Source organism: Anas platyrhynchos, chromosome 1 (genome assembly GCF_047663525.1).
Source record: "Anas platyrhynchos isolate ZD024472 breed Pekin duck chromosome 1, IASCAAS_PekinDuck_T2T, whole genome shotgun sequence".
Classification (NCBI taxonomy): domain Eukaryota; kingdom Metazoa; phylum Chordata; class Aves; order Anseriformes; family Anatidae; genus Anas; species Anas platyrhynchos.
Window position 1 is genome coordinate 122,979,807 of NC_092587.1, and position 18,021 is coordinate 122,997,827.

General features: G+C 35.7%; 1 protein-coding gene across 2 annotated transcripts in view; it reads left to right on the plus strand.

The window, feature by feature from the left end:
• The window catches only part of USP9X (ubiquitin specific peptidase 9 X-linked), a 74,872-nt gene that overhangs the window by 45,455 nt on the left and 11,396 nt on the right, over positions 1–18,021 (plus strand). The window contains exons 25-37 of one of the 2 annotated variants that reach the window (XM_072027740.1): positions 919–1,085; positions 3,663–3,771; positions 4,335–4,481; positions 4,606–4,752; positions 5,487–5,709; positions 7,357–7,577; positions 7,972–8,162; positions 8,589–8,762; positions 11,040–11,181; positions 11,358–12,108; positions 12,629–12,752; positions 14,019–14,244; positions 15,342–15,471. In XM_072027740.1, the coding sequence (XP_071883841.1) occupies positions 919–1,085; positions 3,663–3,771; positions 4,335–4,481; positions 4,606–4,752; positions 5,487–5,709; positions 7,357–7,577; positions 7,972–8,162; positions 8,589–8,762; positions 11,040–11,181; positions 11,358–12,108; positions 12,629–12,752; positions 14,019–14,244; positions 15,342–15,471 (2,752 nt within the window). The remainder of the gene's footprint in view (positions 1–918; positions 1,086–3,662; positions 3,772–4,334; positions 4,482–4,605; positions 4,753–5,486; positions 5,710–7,356; positions 7,578–7,971; positions 8,163–8,588; positions 8,763–11,039; positions 11,182–11,357; positions 12,109–12,628; positions 12,753–14,018; positions 14,245–15,341; positions 15,472–18,021) is intronic. The other variant, XM_072027741.1, reaches the window with a different exon arrangement.

Genomic DNA, 18,021 nt, shown 5'->3' on the forward strand with positions numbered 1-18,021 from the left:
TGCTACTCGATTCCTGCACCCATGCAGAAATAATTCTTTTTCTAAACAAGGCATCGGTGCTACGCAGGCACAGTTCCGAACTTGTTGAAGCATTCTGCTTTTACCTTTGTGTCTTGAGACATCTCAGAATTGCGACATCCTCCCACTGTAGTGGTAGGGACCTTGCCGATATTTTAATTGCACAACTAAAACCAGTGTTTCTGGCTGGTCTGAGACATACTTGTCTTCTGCTGCTACTGCTTATGTTTAGTCCTGTCCTTTGTATTGTTATCCTTTCTTTCTGCCTACTTAATCCTTCAGCATATAAAACATACATTTACTTTGTTCCTTCGGTTAACATTGCTAACCTGTAGCCATGTTTACTGATGAATTAGGATGGAAACCTACTCACATTTATTTTCTTCAGAACTTCTTCAAGCTAATTAATTTTGACTTAAGTGGAGAAGGGGGCTTTCTTCTATTCATAAAGCAGTTATTTTGGTTACTAGCCCACAAATCAACTCATTGAAAGATTAATCTATGGACAGAAGCTTTGTTATGAAACAGCTGGACCAGGTTTCAGTTTCTTCAAAATAGTGAAGTGCTGAATTAATTCTAGCAATGCTAAGAAGTATCTTATTCAAAAATTAAATAAAAAATGAATTGCTGCAACTTCTGCCTACAAACTTCCTCTTTAACTTCTGAGTTAAAGGAGGATTCAAACACAAACTTGAGAATCTAAGTACTGGAACTTCAAGACATCCTGAATAGTGCTTTGAATCACATCTGAGTGAAGTGCATAAAATACATGGCATTAATAATCCCTTAGTAAACAAGTTCATGGTTTGGGTTTGTATTTAGTATGTACACCTGGAAGCTAGTTGGATTTCTCCAGATTTTTTGCCATCCTACATTGTGCTCTCTTGTTTATTTTCACAGACAAATGCAGGAAATGAACCAGACATGGAAGATGAGCAAGTTTGCTGTGAAGCATTGGAGGTGATGACCCTATGTTTTGCTTTGATTCCAACAGCACTGGATGCACTCAGTAAAGAAAAAGCATGGCAGACGTTCATCATTGATTTGCTATTGCACTGCCACAGCAAGTAAGTTTTGATGGTCATTTTTGATCACAAGTATCATTTTCCAATTCAAAATGAATAGTTAGCCTAAACACAGAGAACTGACTTTAATAACTTTTCCTAAGTTACTGTTTAGCAATATAAATCTGTAACTTGGGTACCTATCATAAAGTGATAATGTACAAACAAGGGCAACAAAGAGCTGGAAAGCATGGCCTATGAGGAGAGGCTGAGGACGTTTGGTTTTTCTAGCCTGGAGAAAAGGAGGCTGAGAGGTGACGTTGTTGCTCTCTGCAACTTCCTGAGGAGGGGAAAAGGGGAGGGAGGTGCTGGTCTCTTCTCGCTGGTAGCTGATGACAGGATGCTCAGGAACAGCACAAAGCTGCATCAAGGGAGGATCAAAGTGGACGTTGGGATAAAATTCTTTACTGTGAGGGTGGTCAAACACTGGAACAGGCTTCCTAGAGAGGTGGTTGATGCCACAAACCTGTAGGTGTTCAAGAGACATTTAGATAAGGACCAAAGTTTTAACTTTGGGTTAGCCCTGAAGTGGTCAGGCAGTTGGACTCCATGATTTTTGTAGGTCTGTTCAAACTGAACTGCTCTCTTTTATCAGTCCTATCTTCCATGTACTCTTACAGAGAATATTGTCAAGCCTGACAATGTTCTGCTTGTAGCTTTTGAATAATTCATTTTTATTTTGAATAAAATATTAGGTGCTTTACAGTTTTTCAGAAATTGTGAACACTCACTACATCAGAACACAGAAGTGGCTTAGATGTAGTAGAACTTTCCAATAATTACTTTCTTTCCATTATGTACAGTCCTGGCAGTTCGAGGAGGTGGAGGAAGTTTAAATTTAATCCTTTGGTTTTCTCGCATCAGAGCGGTAACACTTGTGACTCATCACATGACTTGCAAACATTTATATAAAGCTACCACATCGGAGCTGTCATGTGGCACAGTGGCAGCATCGTTGTGGAACTAGTCAAGTTGTAGGTCTCTCAATACACTTTTCATGGAGTCAGGTTGTGGTACTCACAGGTGACTGGCGTCAGAATTTCAGTACATGTAGCTGAAACTGTGGAGTGTTATAGTGAAAATCCCACAAGCTTTATCAGCATATTTTATTACAACCTGTGATGCAAGATGTTGTATTTTTGTCTGTGAGAAACTTTATGAAAACATCAGCTCAGCAATCAGATCCCATAAAGAGTTACCAGTCATTAAGAACAAAACTGACCCCCACCATCCCATGGTCCTTCTGCAACTCAGAGCAATGCAGTATAACTTGCAAAGATCAGAGAATGGTGACAAGGAAGATCAAAGCTCTGAAATAACTTCCATCTGAGGAACAGCTGAATAGCCTGGGGCACTTTGTATTGGAGAAAAGATAAATGGTGGGAGGAGAATACCACAGAGACCTTTAAAATCAGAAGTAGCAAAGAGAATAAATAGGGAACAGTGTTTCTTTCCCTTTCATAGTTGTAAAACTTGAGCGTAACATTTAAGCAATGTAAACCTTCAGAAATGGTTTGAGGGGTTCTTTCATGAATTTGTCCAGTGGGGGCTATAAAATCCTACTTCTGGTATTTTTGCTGAGCCACAAGCTGCTAGAAGCTGAGAGAACATTCTGGGGAAGTATTACTGCTTGCTTTCTGAAGTGTGTACCAGAGACACTGTCGTAGCCTAGGTACTACTTTGCTCTGACCTCATGGTCATTCTTGCATGTCTTTGAAGCACAATTAACCATACATAGAAGAGCTCTGGAAGAAATAGGATTCTTCTGTGTGCTTTCCACAGTGACCCGAAGGGCAAAAAACAATGACAGGCACACCAAAAAGACACTAAAATTTAGTTTCTTACACATTGAGACACTTTCATAGAGCATAATATTTGATTATTTTTTTCTCTTTCCATGCAGCAGTTATGTTTATAGGTTTTACAAGACATGATACTAAGGCAATCTTAAAATTTTGAATCCTTAAAACTTATAATAGGTTTTATCTTTTTTTTTTTTTTTTTATCCCTTCCCCACTGCAATATAACTGGTTAGAATAAGTTAGAACGAAAGTTTATTTTAATGCTAGCAATTTGAATTTTCAGGGGTCTTCTTTTCTTTAATCTTCTGATGATAAATTTTGATCTCATTATACATGCTTAGCAAACTACTGTAGTGAAAGGTAAAAGTACTTTTAGGAGGATTGTTTTGTTTTGTCTTTTAGGCACATCTTATGCTTGATTATAAAGAAATGTAAGGCAACATTTATTTAGGGTTGCAAACTACTTTTTAAGCTATCCAATATTTGCTGATAGATGTGCAGGTTTAGTGGTTAGTTGGTGATAGTTTCTTTTACTTTGAAATACTTGATTTGTGGAACAGATTTTGTAATAGTAACTCATGTCTAAAATATTACTTGGAGAAACAAAATGAATAGCCAATGAATAATTAAAGTATTCTTTTTTTTTTTCTTTTCTAACATGCAGTTTTAGGAAGATGGCATTAAGCAGTGTGACAGATGAGCACGCTTTTTTTTTTTTTTTTTGACTGTTCTTTTTAGATAGATTGTATTCAATGTTTTTTTATTAAATGATTTTCAGAACTGTTCGTCAGATGGCACAGGAGCAATTCTTTTTAATGGCTACCAGGTGTTGCATGGGACAGAGACCTCTCCTTTTCTTCATTACCCTGCTGTTTACTGTTCTAGGGGTAAGTTGCCAGAGGTAAAGGCTTAAGTACAATGTAATTCTCTGTAAAAGTAGTAAGACAAAATATGTGCAAAAGAATGTAAATTGCTATTAACAAGTCATTAAAATACAAACTCCTTTTGACCTCTAGATAAGCAGCAAAATCAGTTTCAGTTTGATGGAGGGTGGTGTTCATTTTCTGATAAGAGTTTCAACAATAAACTTCATATATTCAGTCTTCAGTGAATGTTACCCTTCAAGTAAAAATCATTAGCAGATTAGATACGTACAGATACTGCCTTATTTTACTGGGCCTGCTAGGGATTTTAAATTCTGCATGCTTGTGGCACTCTTCAATGTTTGCTCATTTCCCTGTCTCTTCCCAGTGAAGTATAGAAGGAGGTGCTAAACGGTCCAGAAACAAATAAATTATTAGCAGCTAAACACAATTGTAAACTCCTAAAAGGTTAAAAAGTCTTTTTTTTTTTCTTTCATATTTACTGTCAGTTTTACAGAAAATGTTAGTGTTGCACTATAAACAGAAGCATGTATGAATTACAAATCATTCATTTTTGGTTTACGTAGAGTACTGCAAGAGAAAGAGCTAAGCATTCTGGAGACTACTTCACGCTCTTAAGGCATCTTCTGAACTATGCTTACAACAGTAATATTAATGTACCTAATGCTGAAGTTCTTCTCAATAATGAAATTGACTGGCTGAAAAGGATTAGGGTAAGTTTTAGGATCAATTTATGTCTAATAAACAGCTTTTTTATGCTTTGCTGTGAAGTATAGTTTTAAGCTTTACTTAGATGTATGCTATTTTACAGTATCCTAACTTTCTCTTAAACGGCAGGATGAAGTAAAAAGAACGGGGGAAACAGGTGTTGAAGAAACTATCTTAGAGGGTCACCTTGGAGTAACAAAAGAGTTGCTAGCATTCCAGACACCTGAGAAGAAATACCATATTGGTTGTGAAAAAGGAGGTGCTAATCTCATTAAAGTAAGCTTTTTGACCTGTGTCGTTTCTTGATTGTTACTTCTAAATCAGTAAGAGAAGCTTTGTGTCTTGTGCCCTATAAACACAGAAGGTCCCAATTTAACTGTTTGATGAGGGCTTCTTATTGGAGTTCAGTGTTTTCTTATGAATGAAATATATTTCATTCTTAAGAGTACTTGAGATTCTCTTTCTTCAGAATCATTGTGTGAGATATTGTAAATTTCTTCCAAGACTCAGCAAACATCACAAAAGGATAGTGAGATAGATACAGGATAGACCTGTATAGGACTACTCTCTTTCATTACCTCTGTTTTTTTGTTTTGTTTTTTTTCCACATGTTCTTAACTAGTGCTGTTAATGTTTTAGCAGATTTGAACAAATGCATGACATCTAACCATCTCTTCTATCACACATTTTCTTTATATATCTGACATAATACAGCAGCAATGTTTTTTTCCAGCAGTAGTGGATAAAGAGCTTTATATAATACTGATTTGGGAAAAAAAAAAAATGACCAATCAAGAATAATATAGGTTTATTTTTAACTTGGGGAAGGAGGTTCCAGTGAACCATAGAGTTATTCTGTTCTAAATGTAAAAGCTCACTAGGTTATTGGTCTCAATTTTAACTCTTAAGTACTCCAGTTCTCAGTCATTTATATAACAACTTCTGATCTGTTACAAAGTAGTGTGCATTTTTATGTTAATAAGTGATTTATTTTCTTCTGTCTTTTTCAGGAGTTGATAGATGATTTCATCTTTCCAGCATCCAATGTTTATTTACAATACATGAGAAATGGAGAATTGCCTGCTGAGCAGGCCATACCAGTCTGTAGTTCACCAGCTACTATTAATGCTGGCTTTGAGCTACTAGTTGCACTAGCAGTTGGATGTGTCCGAAATCTCAAACAGATAGTAGACACCTTGACTGAAATGTATTACATAGGTACAGCAATCACTAGTATGTAATATTTTAAACTATTTTCTATTTTTTATATATATAATGTATAAGTTTTATTTGTACTATCGACTGAACTTGATTTTTTTTATGTTGTGGTTTGTAGCTGCTTTTAATGTTGCAAAATCAGGCCATCAAAAGTTAGAAAAGTTTCTTAGTGTAACCTATATTTACTCTTCTTTATTTATTAATGTACTGACTGCATTACATGATTGTGTATCTGTTACAGCCCCTGTCTCTTAGGAAGAGAATCTTCCTACTCTGATCTCTGCCTATCCCCCTTTGTTCCTTCCAGTTCCCAAGAAGAACCTCATTCTGTCCATCTGCTACATACGTCTAATTGTTTCAGGCTCTGCCTAACCAACCCCAGCACCTCATCAGATACTTTCCGCCTCGTTTTAATGCCAGTGTCTTGGTTGCTCACCTAATTTGTCATCTTTGTACACAGATATAGCTCCACTGTTCTGTTCTGCTTTTTAGCACCATACTAATTCCCTGCTTGTCATAGTCCTTTCTCTAAAATTTTTGTCTCATTTTTGGCTTTGCCTCAGCACAGCTCTACACTTAAAGAACTTTTTCCTTCTTAGTGGAGAAGGATTATAGCAAAAGTAGTATGTAAAAAATATAAGCAAGTTAGTGTTTTAAAAGCTTACAGTCATGAAAAACGGGTGAATTTTCACAGGGATGGCAAAAAGTTTGTGGTTAACACACTATTTTTTATCAGTAAAAAAAAATATGAAAGATTTTCATAACAAACAAACAAGACAATATTTTGTGCAACCCTGTATAGGATAACTAAACTATTTTGGCTGTAATATTAACAGGGGAAAAACAGGCTGATATTTCACAGAATTCTAAAACTTGTAGAGTTTAACAAAACTATAAGCAACGAGAAATAGCATCCCATAGTGGGAATTGTTTGCTGCCTCTCACAGTAGCATTGCTGCTTGCCAAGTTGGTGGTATCAGTGAGTCTCTTGAATAGTTAGTTGCCTGTGAAGTTTTTCAGTCTCTTGTTGTTTGGTTCCATCTCAAATGAACGAATGAAAAGGGCAGCTATATGTTTTTCCCCCCTTACCCTATCCATTTTTACTCACCTTTTTCTATTGGGAAACAGTGTATTCCTTATCATGGAACAGTTAGAAAAAGAAAGGAAAAAGAAATCTATTACAAGCCATATAGATAGCCTTATTTAAAACTGTTTTCCATCCAGAAGCAAGGCATAAGTGAAATATTGTAACATTAAGAATATTATAGATACATGAAAGGCCTGTAAGTTGGTTATATATTCTAGATTATTTTCTTTCCTCTAACCAATCTGTAATGCTTCAACCAAGAAATTTGCTAGTATAGAGGGGAAGACTTATGTTTGGTACATAGACTGTTTTGTTTTGTTTTTTTGTCTAGCCACTGTTTCAGTTGCAGAGCAGAAGAAAGTGGTGTAGCCTTAAGATTAAAGAGAGTTCTGTAATGTATAAAAAGTGTGTTAATTTTTGCAATTAATGTTCTGGTGAAATATTTGTTTTGTTAAATGGCAGCATGATACAGACTAACAGTGATTTTATGCAACTGTCCTCTGTACTGCAACTAATAGTCTAATATTTCTATAACAAAGTCATTTTTCTAACCGCGTTCTGCTATTTTTCCTTAGCTTGTGAAGCGCTTACGGAATGGGAATATCTACCACCTGTAGGGCCTCGACCACCAAAGGGATTTGTAGGATTAAAAAACGCTGGTGCCACTTGTTACATGAATTCTGTCATTCAGCAGCTGTACATGATTCCAGCCATCAGAAATGGAATTCTTGCAATTGAGGGCACAGGCAGTGATGTAGATGATGATATGTCTGGGGATGAAAAGCAGGACAATGAGGTAAATTTAATTACATACAACTTGCTAACATCTTTCATCAAAAATATTTTTTTATTTTAAAATCTTGTAATAAACCTAAGTGACTGCTTTCCTTTGCTAGCAGTGGGGACAATAGCATGATATTTCTTACTTGAATAGGCTTGCTGTCAGAGAGACAGTTGAAGAGATCCAAGTAGCAAGGTTTGCAGAATTCCTTCTCATAGATTGGTACTTGAAAGCACTATACACTCTTTCTGTCACTAGTGCTCCACTAATGCATACAAACACATTGCTTACTTATTCGTGTGGGTATGTGAAACACTTGAGATCGTAAAAAATAAAAAAGGGATATAACCAGCTATAAAATAGCTACATATCAAAGTTAATTGCACAGATATTTTTTTCTGCTTTTCAGAGCAACGTTGACCCACGAGATGATGTGTTTGGCTATCCACATCAATATGAAGACAAACCAGCACTGAGTAAAACAGAAGATAGAAAAGAGTATAATATTGGAGTTCTGAGGCATCTCCAAGTAATTTTTGGACACCTAGCAGCTTCCAGGCTACAGTACTATGTACCAAGAGGGTTTTGGAAACAATTTAGGTAAATAGAAAATTTATTATTGATGTCTGTTTGCTGGAACACTGAAAGAACACAAAACAAATTGTAGTAGAAGAAATGTTAACAGTGTAAGTTAGAATTTCTGCAACTTTGTACCTGTTACCCTACCTTTTCACTATTCTGTAGAAGTCTGTTAATAAGCCAAAATTTACAGCAAGATAATTTTAATTCTATCAGGTCTTGAGCTTGATATTGAATCTTTGATTTAAGTACAAAGTTTGTACACAACAGCTGTTTTCTGCTTGGCAGTGAATGAGTGTCAGGAACAGAGTGACAGTTGATAATACTACCTCACAAACCAGTAGTTTTACTCAGTCAGGAGGAAGGATTAGTAGCTTAAGTGATTTTTTGTAAAGAAATTGTTGAGGAACAGAATAAAAAGTGACAAGAATATGCTTTTGCTTTCAGACTTTGGGGTGAACCTGTAAATCTGCGTGAACAACATGATGCTTTAGAATTTTTTAATTCCTTGGTGGACAGTTTAGATGAAGCTTTAAAAGCTTTGGGCCATCCAGCAATGTTAAGTAAAGTTTTAGGAGGGTCCTTCGCTGATCAGAAGATTTGTCAAGGGTGCCCACATCGGTAAGTGTTTGCGGATTCCTTCTTATAGAAAAATAACTTAACGTTTTTATATGAAAACTATAATGAAGATGCTGTAAAGCAGACAACCTTATAAAAGCGAGTGGAGAATCAAGATGGGTTTGTTTTTTTCTAAAGCTTCTAGAAATTACCTTGTTTTTCCACAGCCTTAAAATTAGTCTTGAAATGATTTGAAATACTTAATTATTACTGCTTCTACTTAACCAGTTTGTATGTGAAGCATTGCGTATTGATTAGGGGAAGAAAAGATACAGCTTTTTCATATTAAAAGTGAAAACACCTCAGGGACCAAATGCAATGTATAAAACTCTGTGACATGGCCAGCAGCTGTTGCTCTTTTCTATCTTCTGTAGTGTGCAGATAGAGCTGATCCAAGTATGAACTTTTCTTTTCCAATGGGTAAACTCCATTTGTACTGTGTGTAAGCTTTAGTTAAGCAGAGTGATGTTTCCCTTCTGATTTCTGTTGCATTTTTTTAATAAAATTTGAATACAGAATACTGGATTTTCAGCTTCGTGTAGAGCATGTATTAAAAACACAGAGCAGACTGAATATCTCTAGCCTGCTGTCTTGTTGATGATGGTGATCAATGACAAATGATCAGGCGTTGTAGGTATTGTAATGTTTTACTCTAGACGTTTTCTTCTGTATCCTCCAGAGATAGATGATCAGAATCATATGCAAAATTCAAGTCTGATGGATTTGTTGTTTCAACAGTTGGCTTCTTTATTATTGAGTTAAATTTGGCATTGCTAACAATTGGCCTTCTTACTGTTCAGCACCTTTTTCAGATCATTTGTGACTTTTACACAAGATAAATCTCTATATGCATTACTATTGCAAATTCTCTTCGTTGTGAAAATTGACCATTTAGCCTTGTCCTTCAATTAGCAAATAAAAAACAGGGAAGAACACTGATACAAACTGATTTTGTTGTGATAATCTTTCAACTTCAGTTGAGTTTGTGTGTGAATTAAAAGAACTTCTAAATGGAATTGTGTAAGTTTAATGGTTTAAAATATATGACTAGAAATAAGTTGAATACTGTGAGATAAAAATGAAAATGTGGATTTCATTTTATGTGTAATGACTAATAAATAGAAGATAAAGATGTGAAGCAGCCTGAGTTACCATTCGTTCCTGATGTTATGTACTATCTCTGTTATGTACTACCTTTCTTTTTGGAACTCTACTAAATTTGCACAACTGTACTTCTTAATAAAAATGTAGCTTGATTGTAGTTTTGGAAGGAGAAAACTGATGATGAGTTTAACTAGTAGAGTATGGCAGATTAACAGGTTTTCTTTTTATTGTGAGTTACTTAACAGTGAATGAATATTACTGTTTTGTTTGGTCGAAGTGTTTTTAAATATTAATTTGTTCACTGTTATAAAAACTTTTGTATGCTTGATTGTTTGTCAAAGAAACAGGCCCTGTTGAGTTATGTTTGAATAGACGTGACCTTTTTAATTTTTCATTGCTTGTTTCTCTGTTTAAAAAACAAACAAATCCATTCTTGTCCAAGATGCTTTAACTGGTTGTCTCTCAGGCATTTCTAGTTCATTGTTTTGAGTTTGTTAAAAGGTTGTATCAGAACACAGCAAAAAGTTAGACATAAGTATTCAAAGTGGTGTTTATGAAGACAGCTACTTAGTTTTGTTCAGTTAGAAAAATTAAAAGGCATGTCTAAAATTTGTTTCAAACTGTTGTGTTCAGGTATGATACGATGTTTGTGCTTATTAGTCTAATTCCTGACAGCAAAGTTTAGCAATTGAAACAAATATTGCTAGATTTTTATTATAGTACTCTACTTTGCTCTCTGTCCTTCTCTTCTACTGGCTCAAGGATGCTGAGAGTCTGTCATGATACTTCAGCTGCTTTAAAAACAAGATGTGCTACAAGATTCAACTTCCACAATCTTTTCGTCAAACTTAGAGACAAGCAAGCAATTGCAGTCTTCATATAGTAGCTACTGTTAGTGCAGATTGAAAAATATAATGTGCAGATACAATAATGTAATTGTAGGAAGACTGCAATTAAAAAAGAGTTCAGGTCTTTTTTACTGTTTAACTCCTTTTGCCAGAGGTTGACATCAAATGCTGAATAACCCATTTGCAGTAGGGTACTATGTAGCAGCATCAACGTAAGTTAAATATGTTTTCTCTTATTGAGAATATGCCTTATTAATAAGTTGAATATGGATCTGAATATGAATAAGTTGAATATGCCTTTCTCTTATATTTGCCTATTCATTGGTAGGTATGAATGTGAGGAATCCTTCACAACTCTGAATGTAGATATAAGAAATCACCAAAACCTTCTTGATTCTTTGGAACAGTATGTTAAAGGAGATTTATTGGAAGGTGCAAATGCATATCATTGTGAAAAATGCAACAAAAAGGTAATGATTCCTTATATATTAAACTTGTATACAAATGTATGGCTACAGCTGTTCTAGGTTCAGTCGTGGTTTGTGTTCAGGAAAAAGTTACCAAATTTAGTTGTTGATAAAAGCATATGGATGGGAACTAAAGAGCTGATAACTGCCAATGTTTTGTGGTTTTGTTTTTTTTTTAGGTTGATACAGTCAAACGCTTATTGATTAAGAAGTTGCCTCCTGTTCTTGCGATCCAGTTGAAACGATTCGATTATGACTGGGAAAGGGAATGTGCAATCAAGTTCAACGACTATTTTGAATTTCCAAGAGAGCTGGACATGGAGCCTTACACAGTGGCAGGTGTAGCTAAATTGGAAGGGGATGATGTAAATCCTGAAAATCAAATAATACAAAACGAACAGTCAGAAAATGAACACTGTGGGAGCACAAAATACAGGCTTGTTGGTGTACTTGTACACAGTGGCCAGGCCAGTGGTGGACATTATTATTCTTACATTATCCAGAGGAATGGTGGAGATGGTGAGAAAAATCGGTGGTACAAATTTGATGATGGAGATGTGACAGAGTGTAAAATGGATGATGATGAAGAAATGAAAAATCAGTGTTTTGGTGGAGAATACATGGGAGAAGTATTTGATCACATGATGAAGCGTATGTCCTACCGACGCCAGAAGAGGTGGTGGAATGCTTATATCCTTTTTTATGAACGTATGGACACGATAGACAAAGACAATGAACTAATAAAATACATTTCGGAACTTGCTATCACCACTAAACCCCATCAGATTAAAATGCCATCAGCCATTGAACGAAGTGTCCGGAAGCAGAACGTGCAGTTCATGCACAATCGTATGCAGTACAGCCTAGAATATTTCCAGTTCATAAAGAAGTTGCTCACTTGTAACAGTGTCTACTTAAATCCTCCTCCAGGTTAGTACTTGAGTGCCATACTTACAGGTTAATTTCTTGCAAGGAGAGCTTTGATTATGTTGTCAAGAATTCGTGTGGCCAATGAAAATTTTACACATTCTGCTTTGAATACCTTCTGGATTTCTGCAGTTAGACATCTGTTGCTGAGTCGGTCATCAGTGATAGCACGTGGGAATATTGAGCAAAAAATACTTCGATAAACTGGCAACCATTGGTCAGTTTATGTACTAAGTTACATTAAAATACTTAAGTTTATGAGGGGTTCTGCTGAAGACAGTTCTTACAGGTGAGATGCTGAAAGATTTCTAAACATCAATAACATGTAACAGAAGGTTTTCGTATGCCTGTCTTAAAGCTTACATTTTCAAACGACACCTTATAGAAGCTAAGGCAGTTTTGATGTTTCCTATTAAAATTTGAACACCCATGCCAGACAAAATGTTAATCTGGAATCTGTTAAATTATTAAAACTAAATCACTTTTACTTTGTCTACATGTGAGCATTTTGTTTTTTCTTTAGGACAAGATCATCTGTTGCCTGAAGCAGAAGAAATAACTATGATTAGTATTCAGCTTGCTGCTAGATTTCTCTTCACCACAGGATTTCATACAAAGAAAATAGTCCGTGGCCCTGCTAGTGATTGGTATCTTATCTTTTTAACAACAATTACAGTTTTGGAAGTTCAGTGTCTGTTAAAAGATCCTAGTTGTATACACATGACAACAGAAGGTGTTAGTGGTCAGTCCTGTCTTCCACCCCTCCCCCAAATCTGTGGTCAAGCTACACATGAAAAAGGGGGAAAGTACTGGGAAGAAAATGAGCCTTAAAATAAGCTACTGAGCTGAACAGCTTTTTTTTTTTTTTTAATAGAACTTAAATCTGCTTTTTCGTCTGTGACAATAGAGTCTGCATTCATTTTTAGAGCAAAATAATAGGTTGTGTATCTTGACTTCAATTCATAATGGTTTGTTCATAGTTCAGTTAGTTTTAAACAAAGCTCTTTTCAACCTAAAGTTATGCAGCTAATATTTGTGTTCTGTTTCTGAAAGTCTGTTACTTTCATACTCTGCTAAAAGAGTCTAAAGTTTCAGGGTGCTTATAGATATTGCTAAGGGGCCTGTGATTCAAATCTGTGTGGGGTATAACAAACTGCAATAGCCTTACAGCACCACAGCATTTTCACCACTGTCGTTCTTTAAACTGTTACTGGGTTCAGGAGAGAAGAGAGCAGATTACTTCTGGCAGAGCTAGGGAGAAAATCTAGTATTCATGATCAGTAGTTTCCCAGAAACAAGTAAGTAGTTCTGTAATACATGGCAAATGTGTGCCTCACTTTCTTCTCCAACAGCAACCTTCAGAGTAGTTGTTACCCGTGTTATTTTAAGAGATCAAGAGGTGTTCATATATTTCTGCAGAGGACAGAAGTCACACAAAACCTCTCCAAGACAGATATTTTACTCTTCTTTTTTTAATGATCTGTAAAAGAATATAAATTCCTGATAGGAATAATATGCTTAGTTGCGGGTCTTATACACAGTTTGTAAAGTCCACCTCAAGCATTCTCTGCTGTTCACTCTCCCCCATTTCCAATACAAAGGGAATGAGGGCTGCCTGTTTAGGGCTGTGTTGAGTAGTGGTTTGGAGGTTAGGGAACATAATCCTTTGTTCATTTTTATGGATGGTAGAAGTGAAATGCTACACTTTAATACCTTTTTTATTGATTTTTTTTGGTATGTGTGTGACTGTAAAAAAAAAATTACTATAAGAGCTACGGTTTATCAGATTGTCAACATTTTGTGAACAAAAATGTTTGGAGGTCACCTTTAATGTGTATTTTAAATTCTGCAAAATGAATACATCTTTCAATTTATTAGTGTCACAATCACTAAGTTGTATCGTTTATTTTCAGGTATGATGCATTATGCATCCTTCTCCGTCACAGCAAGAATGTACGCTTTTGGTTTGCACACAATGTCCTTTTTAATGTTTCAAACCGCTTCTCTGAGTATCTTCTGGAATGCCCTAGTGCTGAAGTTAGGGGTGCGTTTGCAAAACTTATAGTATTTATTGCACATTTTTCGTTGCAAGATGGACCATGTCCTTCACCTTTTGCCTCTCCTGGACCTTCCAGTCAGGTATTTAATTTTCTAATGAAAAACTTCTGAAACTTCTTATTTCTTCATTATAAGTGTTTAATATAAGCTAATTCTGGAATAGATGCATTAGTGTTTACAGGAAAACTGTTCTACGTACCGTTAGGCAACTCAACCAGTTCATGAGAGGTGCTGTCAGGGGGGTTCAGTTTCACCTCGTTTGTAAATCTCTGTCAGGACTAAGTAGCAAGAACTTTGAGTTTAGTTGGAAGTATGAAACTACAAAAGAAAAGGAATGGCTTGTAACTAGGTAATGAAAAGGAAAGTGAACCATGTTTTCCATTTAGAATTTTAAAAAGTAGGAGTTACCTAGAATACTTTCCCTGCATTCTGCAACACTGAAATAATCAAAAGTTTTAACTTTGCATAGGAGTAGAAAGTGAATCGCCTAGTTTTATATGCCCAGAACTGCCAAACAAAACACAAAAAAGCCAAAATCTTAATGTTGTAGTTGGCATAACAATGTTTTTGTTTGCACTGTATTGAAATCAAATTGTTTTAAAATCTAAGTGAAAAAAAAAACAACTTTTATGAACCTTTGCTATGTCAAATTTTTAAGGTTTTTAATGTCTACAGTAAGACAACTATTTCATTTGTATTATTACATTTTTTTTCAGAGTATTTTCACTACTGAATCCAACAAAAGAGTTAGTTTTATGTTAAGGTTACATATATTTTGATAGTGGGTTGTTCGGGATTTTTTGTTTTGTTTTGCAGTAGGCATATGAGATAAACCTGTAGATGTGATTTGGTTGTTTATTTTATTCTGTGACGTTCACAGTGGAATTGCATGTGCTTTTTACAGTTAAAAACTTATATACTTGTATAATTTCTCAGACTTGTATGATACTTAATGATGTGAGTCTTATTCCTTGTATATCTACCTTACTAGTATATTAGTGATTGCTGTGCTCAGGACTTTTTGTGTGAGGTTCAGAAGACAAGCTGCTAGTATTTTAAGTCCCTTCTGTTTGGCAGCAGTCCATGCCTTTCTACTATGGCAGAAAGCAAGAATTAAAAGTATAAACTAAATAAAGATTTTACAGGTTCTGCTGCTAATAATCAAACTTTTTTTATAGGCTTATGATAACTTAAGTTTAAGTGATCACTTACTGAGAGCGGTACTAAATCTTCTTAGAAGGGAAGTATCTGAACATGGACGTCACTTGCAGCAGTATTTCAATCTGTTTGTGATGTATGCCAATCTAGGTAAGCAAATCACACACACTTTTTCTGATGTGCTGTAGTAAACTGTTTTTTATTAATTTCTCAGTTTCCCAGCTAATTGCATGAGGATCCAGTTTCTCAGCTTCGGGTAGATTGTTATCATGAGGTGTCTCATAAATTCTCTCTAGAGAATCTGTGCTCTTACAGTTTAGGATTTGGAGCTTTTGTCTTCCTGCCAGCTTTGGAAGACTAACACAAGAAGCTTGGGGCTATGTGAGTGTGTCCTTCTAAAGACTGTGGGGGTGAAAATACATGGCAAGAAAGACTATGCTTCATTCAGGTTTCTTTGCAGGGAGGTCACAAGATCCAAGAAGCATGTGGGACTGTCTTAACTTTTGAAACTGAAGAAGTTGAGAGAGGTGAAAGTTCAGGAAAGAGAGGGATGATTTTTCCATAAAGAAAATGGAGTAGTGCAGCTAGTCATGCTTTATCTATGTGCTCCAGTTGTGCCCCTTTGATATTAATTTCTTTAGTTAACTAAGGAACTTGACGTCTACAAATGCAAAACTCTAGCTCTGCAACTGTCTTCCCTTTAAAACCTCTTCATGGGACTGAGGAAATAGCTTAATCTGTGCTTGTTCTTAGACATCGCTTGCCAGAATGCTTTCAACATAGACATCATATGAGGTAAAAGAATGCAAAAATCAGGAAATTCCACTCTGAGTTTATCAAGTGTTGCAGTTCATCCAAAATAAACACAAGCAAGAAAAGCCAGTGTTTTTGCAACATAGGAAGGCTTAAGTAAAGTTTTCCCAGGCTTGGGAAAGTGTTTCTGTTCTTAAATGCTAGTATCCTACATTTTCTAATGAAAGCTTAAATTAGAAATTGAGTATGATTGCATATTAATATGTGTTTGATTAACATATTTGAATGCAAGGCTAGTAGGGCAACCTGTATTTGCAGATGCTACATTGAAGACCCATTACAAACAAGGTGAAATATAACTGACATGAGATGATTATCAATTTTGTAGTGATGAATGTGAAATACTGGCTGTGACCCTTACAGCATCAATCATTTCTGCTGCGGGTCTTAATTATATCCAGCACTACAGCAAAAGTAGTAGGTATGGATTTAGAAGTACAAAAAACTTGTAACAAATTCTGGATTGTGTAGGTTCTTTGCATAGAAAGTCACTATCCCATATGCTAAGAATAGGATGAAATAATATCCAAAGTAATTATTCAAAACAAAGGTAATTTTTGCTTTTAAATTGAGATCAGTGTTACTCACATTCAAATGAATGGCTGTATCATTTTCATATAGCATTACCAGCACACTGAAAAATAATGCTAAACTGTTTCTCAGGTGGGTTAAAACATTGCTGCTTTATGTATTTGTTCTCAGGAAGAGCAATTAAGAGGATTAAAATGTTAGTCAAATGAATTAAGGATTGTTTCTGCACTCCAAGATGGATGAGGGTAGCCACAGGGTCAGACCTAGTGAATTGTCACCAACCTCTACGTTTTACTCTTCCAAGTTATGAGGTCTTCTATCAGGGGCTGTTTTTCTTTCTCATGTGATAAATCACAAAGTGTCTTTTTCTACAGCAAGTCCTACCCGATACGGTATTATTTATAGTGATAGTCTATTAGACCCTCCCTCTTACTCTAACACAAGATATTCTCATCCTTTTGTGTCAAGTAGCATGAAGTGAGAAAATCTGTTCCCCTGGAAAGCCTACAAAATTTTGTAATACGTATTGGACAGCTCTGCCATTGCTGGTTATCACCTCATGCAGGCTATAAATCTGAGGTTCTGTTGGATTCCTTTGTGGCTAAAGTGTTAAGTAAGTGTATCAATCCAAATGGCTATTTCAGTATTCCCACATAGGATTGCCACAAACATACACACAGAGTTTAGGAAGTTCTTTAAAATTGTCTACCCGCACAAAAGGAATTTAATATTTTAAGATAACCCTAGGTAATCGTGTTAATTTAATTTCATCTATAATGTACAATATTTTGATACAGTTTGTGTATCAAAGTGTTCTCAGTCAGGCAGTGTTCCATCATTACCTCCAGAATGGACTTACTGTCACTATAGAAAAGAGATGCCATTCTTTGTAACTTTTTTCTGAGTTTTCCGTGTCATTCAGCACATTTTGTGTTAATTGGTGCGTTTGAAGGCTCTGACTAGGAAAGCACTCAGAATCCAGATGAGAAAGCATAACCTAACTTTATTTCTGGGGCTGATTGTTATCCTAATCTACTCTGCAAAGACAAACAAAGAAACACTAAACAGTTGTGCTTGTCTTACTACTGTTAACTGAAAGCATCTGTGTGGATGTGGAGTGCTCATTCAGCAAAATATACAATCCATCCTGCCTGCAACACCCCAAGTTGTGTGAGAGAGTTCCATTCTATGGAGAATGTAACTACAAAACTATCTAACATACCCAAAAAATACTGTAAAACAGCTCTAATAACGTGGTATCTGGATTCCTTCTTCCTATTAGAACGATGGTAGGTAAGGCTCAGTTGTATTTCAGATTAAGAAAAAACTTTGCAAATGTATGAGAAAGCATGACTT